The sequence below is a fragment of the Natrix helvetica genome (genome assembly GCF_964273705.1).
Source record: "Natrix helvetica genome assembly, chromosome: 7".
In the NCBI taxonomy this organism is placed as follows: domain Eukaryota; kingdom Metazoa; phylum Chordata; class Lepidosauria; order Squamata; family Natricidae; genus Natrix; species Natrix helvetica.
Genome location: NC_138558.1, coordinates 56,221,247 through 56,230,593, shown reverse-complemented (window position 1 = coordinate 56,230,593; position 9,347 = coordinate 56,221,247). Strand labels below are relative to the sequence as shown.

The 9,347-nt window shown below is 43.0% G+C and overlaps 1 protein-coding gene across 1 annotated transcript in view; it reads left to right on the top strand.

Moving 5' to 3' along the window:
- The first annotated feature begins 355 nt into the window (after positions 1-355).
- The window catches only part of PDGFC (platelet derived growth factor C), a 160,451-nt gene continuing 151,459 nt past the window's right edge, over positions 356-9,347 (top strand). The window contains exon 1 of the mRNA XM_081959278.1: positions 356-1,878. Coding sequence (XP_081815404.1) covers positions 1,758-1,878 — 121 coding nt within the window. The 5' untranslated portion in view covers positions 356-1,757. The remainder of the gene's footprint in view (positions 1,879-9,347) is intronic.

The window sequence follows — 9,347 nt, the reverse complement described above, 5'->3', positions numbered from 1 at the left end:
AAGACCCCTGTCACAGGTATAAATGTCCATCTATGGTCAAGGCATCATTGTGTTCTGGTTAGGTGCAAGTGAAGATAGGGCCTCAGCTAGAATGCAATTCATTAGTCTTGGCTTAGGACATTATGTGACCTGCGGTTTCTTTCATCACAGTTCAGCAAATTCCATGGGAACCACAATGTCTGAACTAAGCCCCAGCCTGCTTGTGCTCTGATTCAATATACTTCAGCACAGCCACACTGTGAAAACGCCATGCAAGTTATGCTTGGGCGGAAGACTTTTTCTTTTACAGCGCCATTTATAATGGGGCCGGTTGGCAGGCAAGTACTCAAGGGGGGGAAAAAAAGTGCGAACAGGCGTCCAGTAGCTAGCTTGAACTTTGAACGACTTCTGTGTCGCCGGCGGTGCCGCCACCGCCTCCTAGGAGGAGGAAACGACATCCAGCATTGCAACCAGGCGCCCCGGACTGGCCATTCCAGGGCTTCCCGCACCAGTCGACTTAGGCGTCGGCGACCTCCTGTTGTCGCCTGAAGGGGCAGGGACGGCGGGGGGGGGGGGGCGGCGGCGGAGGGCGGGAGAGACTCCTTCTTTCTCCTCCGACCTAGAGACTCGGGGCACAGCAAGAGGAGGGCAGTTATGTCAGACTGTCGACTCTAAATGAAGAATTTTAGGGGGGGTAGACTTAGGGCTATCTCCCCCCTACAAATTCTTTAGGGAGAAGCGACATAAACTTAGCCTTGTATTAAGACCATAGATGGCTGCATAAGGAGAGTTGAAGGGAGGCGAAGTCTGGGTGGAGCACCAAACACCGGGCGGGGGGGGGGGGGTGGCGTTAGGAAATAAGCGCCGAGGTACAGGGTGGCTTGCAAGGGGCTCCCGGGTGTTCCGCAATTGTTTTTCCCCTCTCTCCCCTGGCGCGAGCTAAACTTTTGCGGCGTAAAACTGAAACCAGGTGCTCTTGTGAGGTGGCGCAGGAGCTCCTTGGGAGAGGCGAGGACAAGCTTGGCGTTTCCTCTCTCCCCAACCCCCTTCCTCTCACCCCCCCCCCCGCCTTCCCCCGGCCTGCCTGCGATCTTAGCTCGCGGCTGCTTGGCTTTTCTTTGCCTTTCTTCCGCCCGCCCCGTTCCATGAGCTGGAGCGCCGAGGAGGTACGGCAAAAACACGTGAAAGCGAGAAGTTAAAACAACAACAACAAAACAAACGCGGAATTGCAGCCAGTAGAGGCTTGGCAGCGGGGCTTCCGAGGAACAGGAGGGCGCAAAACCGAGGGGAAGAAGGTGGCGGTTTTCCTCCCGAAGGGGCTCCCTTTTCCCCACCCCTTTCCCTGGGTTCGTGGGGGAGTCTCTCGTCTCCGACGCTGACAGGTGCTCCTTCGAACCCGCCGCGAGCTCTCTCGCCCCCTTCGCTTCTCTCTCTCCCCCCCCCCCCCGCTTTCGTGAGGATTGTGGCGCCCTTGGGAAGCTGATCATGCTTTGAACCTTAGGAGAGGAGGAGGGAGAAAACCCTGGAGACAGAGGAAAGAAAGACTGTAGCCGGGGAAAAAGTTTTGGATGGGATTATGTGGAAACTACCCTGCTCTTCTCCGCTGCCCAAGCAGGCTCGCTGCTCCTGCTGCGGCTGCTGCTGGTCTCTCCCCAGCGGTGCAGTCTTCGCAGGCTGGTGGAGGTGGTGAGGACGACGACGCGGGGAGTACTTGAGCTGTCTGCAAGGACTTGGCGCGTGTCTTGTGCGTTAAGAGAGTTTCCACCCCAGCCTACCAAATGTTCCTCTTCGGGATCTTCTCGCTGACACTTGTTCTGGTCAGCCAAAGACCGGGAGTCCACGCCGAATCAAATCTGAGCAGCAAGTTCCAGTTCTCCAGCGCTGCTAAAGAGCAAAACGGTAAGAAGTCTTTCCGCGCGACTTTGTGTGTTTTGGGCTGTCTCGGAAGGTACACAAAAGAGTCGGAGCAACCCGTGCTGGGGAAGGAGGAGTCGCTGAGACAGGAAGGATTTTCCTTCTCTTCTGCTTTTACAGAGCCTCGGGGGTTGGGCTGTTGGTGGAGCTTCTTGATTTTTAAAGGCTGGGGTTTCAGCCTGCGAAACCCCAGCCTGTGTCAGCCCCGGGCGGGCACTTCTGTAAAGATCTTCCGTTGAAACGCGCAACCTGGGAGGGATAAAAATCGTTCCCTTCACCAGAGTGAGCCTTAAAGATTGAAGCTAAAATGAATGGAATTTGGCAGGTCCGGCTTCACGGTGTGTTTTGTCACTCCAGGAAACTTGTCAGTCTCGTAAAATGAAACGGGATAGCTAAAAGGGCACCAATTAAGAAGCCAGAAATAGGAAATAGATTAGGTCTCCTCCTTTCTCCCCTTCCCTCATTCTGAGTTTTTGCATGTGGGGGGGGGGAGGTTATGATGTGTCTGATCTAATCACCCATTTTGTCGCCTCCATAAGTTTGGCACTATGCAGTGTAGGTTAATGGAGGATGAGCTCTGTTTTCAACATGCTGGAAACAAGCTGATATGCATAGGAACTGTGAATCACTTAAAAAAAAAGATTTCAAGAGTACCTGAAATGTTTAGAAACTCTCAAATTAGGCTCCCTTGGGTTGGGGCTGGGCAGTCTTGCAGAAAGACTCCTTTCATGCAGAGGGCCGTTTCTGGGTGTGTAATTTGTTTAGCCTCCAAAATGCCATATGATTTACATTATTTAGATTTTAAAGACTTTTCTCTTTGATCTATTACAAAAAGTCATTTAAAGGAACACTTTACAAACAGAAATATTATATGCCACATGAAACCACACCATGAATAGGGGTTGCCTAAATTTAGGCTATTAAACACCCTGTTTTCCAGTGGTGGATGCTAATGTAAGGGGAAAATGTTTTAGTAGTTTCCTTCTGAGCCAGAAAGATGTGATTTCATCTCTACACAAACTAGCCAAACAGGCAAAAATAAATAAGTCAATCTTAAAATTGCAGTAGGAAAAAATGAATAAAGTGCTGAATGAAGGTCTCCTTTGAACACATTAGGACATTCGAGCGCTGTATTTTCTGGAAAAAAAATACTTCTTCTGTAATATATATTAAATATTTTCTGGCAGAGAAAGAGAAATAGGTCTGCTCCTGTTGATGGAAGTTTCTGCCACTGAATGCAGCAAAAGAGTTTAATATTACTAACAGTTGGCACCTGCAGCCATCAAGAGACTATTGGTCAAAAACCAGTTCAATCCCTAGCTAGGGTACTGTAGAAGTCTGAGGAAACTGATGAAAATAATCAGGAACTGACTTCTATATCTATTGAAAATTGATCACAGTAACATCTGTCCTTAACCAGAGAAAGGCATCTATCTTCTGCGTTTCTTTCATCTGTTAAATTTGGGGAAGGAAGGAGCAGTACTTTGGTTTTGGAGAATGAAGATTAGAATTTCATCATATGTCTGTTATAAACAATTACTGGAATAATGCCTGAAACTCTAATCCTACTAACTGAATTTAGTAGTTGGTACAATTCTTGGATGGAACAGTCATTGTCATCTATGTTTTGCCCTTGCTGTCACATTTTACACAAAGCAGGGACTATTGTTGGTTTCATTTGTAACCTGTAATTCCCTAAGGAATCTACAAAAACTTTTTGCATGTGTGTACTTCCGTTGTTGTTTCACATTCAAGTGCCTTATCAGGAATGAAGGAATGATAAAACTATTTTAAAGAACTATTGTGGTTTAAATGCAGTAACAAATATATTAGGCTAGATATATACAAACATTAAGTCATACTGTGGTTTTGTTCTGCATGGAACAGCCACTCTGATTTGTAAATTGTGAATAGTGATTTAGTGTTGTGTGAACCTAGCAGCCAATTGTATGAGTTTTGTGCAGTAATGCTAATCTACAATTAATTCAACTATAATTTACTAAATCTTATTGCACTTCACATTTTAGTATAAATTAACCTCACTGATTTGCTTTACACAATAGATTAAGTCATAGATCATACTACTACTTTTTAATTCATCCAGTTTTAGCAAACTGCCAGTCATTAGAATAGTATTGCTCTGGGTAGTGATTTTCAGTTGATATGAAATTAAAATTTGTTCATGTACAAATTCTGTTTGTATAATTAAACATGGGAATGCAATTATTTTACCAGAGGTTTGGTAGGATTTTCTTAAATTTTAAGGTAAATCATGAAAAAAACAATATTAAACCCATTTTATAATTACACTGCTTGCCAGTCAAGTTATGTACCTGCATTGCATATTTCTTTTATTATGGTTCTTTTTTTCCCCCTTTACTAGTGATGTGCTGTGCTACAGCCCAAGCAGAAAATGTATTTTGAAGAGGTGTGGACACAGTATATCTGTTGGCATCTTCTTAAAAAAACTTGCATCTTTTCCTGGTCACATAGGGTACCAATGGAATCTCAGAAAAATATGTGTTGTGTAGGATAAGGAGGTGCTGAAAGTGTATCTATGTCCACTGAAGTATCTTGCTGCAATTTGCTGGCGCTTCCTTAATCCCAGATATAGTATGGAATATGGGAACACAGGGCTTCTATGTGACAGGTGTGATATGCATGCCCACATCCCTTCAAAGTACCTTTTATGCTTTGTATCTAAAGTGCTGCATATCCTTATTTATCACATAGGCACATTTTAAAATCTAAAGAAAAATTGTGTATCAAATATGATATATATATAGTATGTGTGCTGAGATGATTAAAATGCTGGATTAAGAGCTGGAAGATCCAGTTTCTAAATCCACTCAGCCATGCAAGTTTACAGCCTGTTCAAGTGCTACATACACTGCTTTAAATTCCTGAATGAAAAGTGGGATATAAAATAAATATGTATGGAATTTCATTCATCCTGGCTGAGCTAGTTTTAACCTGCTATAATTAGAATGATGTTTTCGGTCTGCTGCGTATAGTATTAATCATTTTTATGTGGGAATCAGCAGTATAATATACAGCATGCAATTTCTAATAAAAAGGTTTTCTGTGGGGAGCACATTTATGTATATACAGTAATAGTAATGTCAGATTTGCTTTATTATTTATTTATTTATTTATTATTTATTTATTTATTTATTTATTTATTTATTTATTTATTTATTTATTATTTATTTATTTATTTATTTATTTATTTATTTATTTATTTATGGGCTTCTAGTTCAGTTATTGCTTTATTTACTTGGAAGCACATTTTACTGAATTTTTCTGCAGAAAGAATGCCCAGAATGAAAGCTGTAGAGGCAGATCTTAACCATAGGACTTTAATAGTAGATATCCATGGCACATGGAAAGCTGTCAAATGAAACTGCTTCACCTTTGCATAGCTGAGAGTGATTGAATTCAGCAGGCCCTCTTCTGAATGAAGTAGTTTTGCTTTGGCTGTTGTCCAGTTTTTGTTTTCATTATTGTATTTTATTGTTCTGTATGTTTTTTATCAGTGAACTGCCCATAACTGCTGGGAATAGACTATGTAAATATTGAATATATAAATTAAGTAAGTAAGCTAATTTAGTTACCCAAGCAGAGGATTTTCATATTGTCTGCAATTGCAGCCTTTTAACTGGAGGTGTCTGGATGTGATGCACTATTTGGGCTGAGATTTTCTCCCCAACACCTTTACTCTCCTACACAATGCTGTTAATAACTCTCTGGAATATTTGAAAGTGTTTGCATGTATTATCTTTATAGAAACACTGTAAAAGAAGACGAATGCAATGCTATACCAGGACCATGCAACAATGTACATTTGAAAAGGAAATGATGATTTGGAAAGTGCATAGGCTTTTTTCTTTTTACTCTAATTGCAGCATGTTACTATTTTATCCTGGTTTTCGAAGTGTGTATGTGCTTAAAAATAAGTCTTAACATTTCTTTGGAATAAAACATGACTGTTCTGTTTTAGTGGCCTGCTGTCTCACCTATCTATAAGATATTTTACAACAATCGTATTCGGCATGTCATAGCTTAAGAACTTCATGTTAGTGAAGTTATAGAACCTATAAAACTCTAAGAAATGACTATGTTAAAGAAACAATATAAAATGTATTAATCTCTCCCTCTCTTACATTAGTTGATCATGATTTTATGAATTGGTGTTTAGCTGTATGGTTCAGTTTTAACTTGGTATAATAAAGATTTTCAAAATTTATTTTTGAGTCTTAGATTTGCCCTGAAGGGATAGTTGCTCTCCAAAACATTTGGATAAATCAGTTAATATAGAAATATTCGGGTCAGTATCGGAATTGTTTATTCAGAAATAGGGTCCTTTAAATTTTCTATGTTGCACCTGATTATTTGAGGACCACCATACTATCTGGCAGAGTTGGCATGCTCCAGGTCCCACTCATTGAAAATGTCACCTAATGGGTTCCAGAAAGCAGGCCTCCCCTTTTATGGCTCCTGCCTTCTAGAGCAGTGTTTCTCAAACTTGGCGACTTTAAGTCCTGTGGACTTCAACTCCCAGAATTCCCCAGCCAGCTATGCTGGCTGGGGGATTCTGGGAGTTGAAGTCCACAGGACTTAAAGTCGCCAAGTTTGAGAAACACTGTTCTAGAGCGTCATTCCTCCCAAGATTTGTGCAACCTCCACCATGGCTTGTTTAAGCAAATCCTTAAAATCTGGTTCTATTTACTACCTTATAATTATATATACTACATAACAGAGGGTCATCTCCTTCTCCTGGAAAAATATAACCCAAGATGATAATGATGAAGATGATGGTGATTATGATATTATCCCTTCAGTTGAGTCTGATTCTTGGCCAGGTCTCCCCACAACGAGTTTTTCTATGCTCTGGTTAGTGTCAGCTTTGATAGTGTCCAGCAACTGTGTTCTTTGACGACCTGATTTCCTTTTACTGCTAACTCTTCCAAATATATTGCTTTCTCCAGTGAATTCCTCCACATGATATGGCCAAAGTTTTGTGATTTTTGCCTTCTAGTAACATGTCTAGTATTATGTGCTCCTGTACTGGCCTTTGTAGTTATCTTTGCTATCCAAGGAATAATCCAGGTTAAGTATTTGTAACTGTAATAGTAGGAGGAGTAATGGAACAACTAATAAACGAAGAAGTGTTAATAAGATAACTGTTATTCTAAATCTTGTTTACGAATTGAAATAGGTAGACAAGTTTTTTAAAAAGGAAGATATATGCTCCAAATTGATACTCTTGAAAACAAATTTTATTGGCAAAGTCTGGAAGAAAATAGTCACAGTAATTTTGATATGTTAAGAGAATGTTATTGATTCATTGTTTATAGAACACCAGTATGATACTAGAGCAATTCCCAAGACTTTAAATATAAAAATATTGCCTGGTTTGCATACTGTGGGTCACTCACATATCTTTTCAGTCTTTTAATAGTTAATTCAATGAATTGATGCATTGTGGCTGGATTATATTATGACCTGAGGAAGACTGGGTCTGGCTGTACTGTACCAAGAAGGAATCCGCCAACAGGAGTCGTTTTATCACGGCAAATGCAGCTGCCTCGGCTTTGCCCCAGGACTACTTCGCGTTCTTAGCCAGGAGACGGTGTAAGGGCTCAGAACGGTGGCTTTCTGTTTAAGAAAGACACTAGAAATTAAGGAGTAGGAGGAACGCCTGCAGCTCAGTTTGATTGCGAGGTGTGGGGGTGTCCTGAATTGCTTTGATTTTTTATGTGGCTAGGTGAATCCCAGAGCCTTTGATTAGGTACCCTAAGAATTCAGCCCATGGCACATTAATTTGGCATTTCTCTTTTTTGAGATGGAGACCTTTGTCTTTAATTCGAGCCAAAACTGTTCGTACACGTTTTAAAAGTTGCGCCTCGTTTGCAGCCGATACCAAGATGTCATTGAAATAGGGGACGACTCCTGGAATCCCCTGCAAAAGCCATTCCATGACGCTTTGGAACAGTCCAGGGGCGATACTAACGCCGAATTGCAGGCGGTAACATTTGAATGCACCCCTGTGCGTCACAATGGTTGGGGCCTCTGCTGTAGCACCATATACAGGCAATTGTTGGTATGCCTACGCCTTGTCCAATTTAGCGAATTTTTTTCCGGGGCCTAATGAATGAAGGAGTACAGGGTACTCCTACAATGGGTACAGGGTAGGCACTTTGTTGTAGCACTTTATTTATTGTGCACTTGTAGTCCACGCAGATGCGGACAGACCCATAAGATTTGACAGGTGTCACTATAGGGGTCTCCCAGCGTGCGTGATCAACCGGCTCTAGGATTCCCTGGCCTACGAGCTTGTCAATTTCCCTGTCAATTTTGGGGCAGAGAACAAAAGGCACTCTCCTGGGTTTTAGCCTTATTGGGGCTATGTTGGGGTTCAAACTAAAGGAAATTGGAGTCCCCACATACTTACCCAGACAGGTGCCGAAGATGTCCTCGAATTCCTTAAAGATGGCTTCAACACCGTCATCTTTCAAGGCGTTGATACGGGTCACCTCTAGGCCCAGGGCTTGGAACCATTCTAGCCCTAGGAGGCTCTGCAGGTTGCCGCTGACCACTGTCACTGGGAGTTTCCTGCTGAACTGCTTGAACTTCACCTGGAAGGTGCCTTGGCCCACGATGGGGACTCGGTTTCCCTGGTAATCGCATAGGTGGATATCAGGGGTGCGAAGATGCTGCTGCTTTAGGCTAGGGATAGCCTGCTTTAGGGTAGACCACGGTATGATGGTCAGTGATGACCCGGTGTCAATCTCCATCTCACATGGAGAGTCCTCGATGAGGACTGTGACATTCAGCTTTTTTGGCCGCCTGGTGCGGATTTGGCCAATTGACATGTGGTAGGTGACTCTATTGTCGCCCTCTTGGGCACATAGTGGGTCTTCAGCATCTGCTGAAGCACGGACCAGGCAACTGATTCTAGTGGTGTCGGCTCAGAGAGGTCTTTCACCATCCTGAACACTTCCCGGCTGCAGTACCCGAGGAACATGTTCTTCTTGCGGCCTTCAGAAAGGCCCATGAGGTCGTTTGCCTTGAGGAAGCAGTCAAATTGTAGCATGTACGAGTCCCAGTGCTTGGTGCTTGGTGACTGGGTCATACGGAGTCGATGGGGCGTGCATGGCCATTTTGTGTTCAGAGGACGTTTTGAGTTTGCCGCTCAAAAATGACTGCTCAAAGCCGCGCTGACCTCCGGGCTGGATGTACTTGTTGGATTGCTACACTCTTCGGTTCGCCTAGTTGCCTTCCAATCCCACCTTCATCGCCAGTGTTAGATTAGGTAATAGATAGGCACACACATGCTTAACAGTAACAACAGCTCTTTATTAAGTACAACCAGTGAGAACAATCAAGTGAAGGTTGAGTCTGACAGCAGCCCTTTTATAGGGAGCCGTCACACCCTTCGACCATAGGATTAA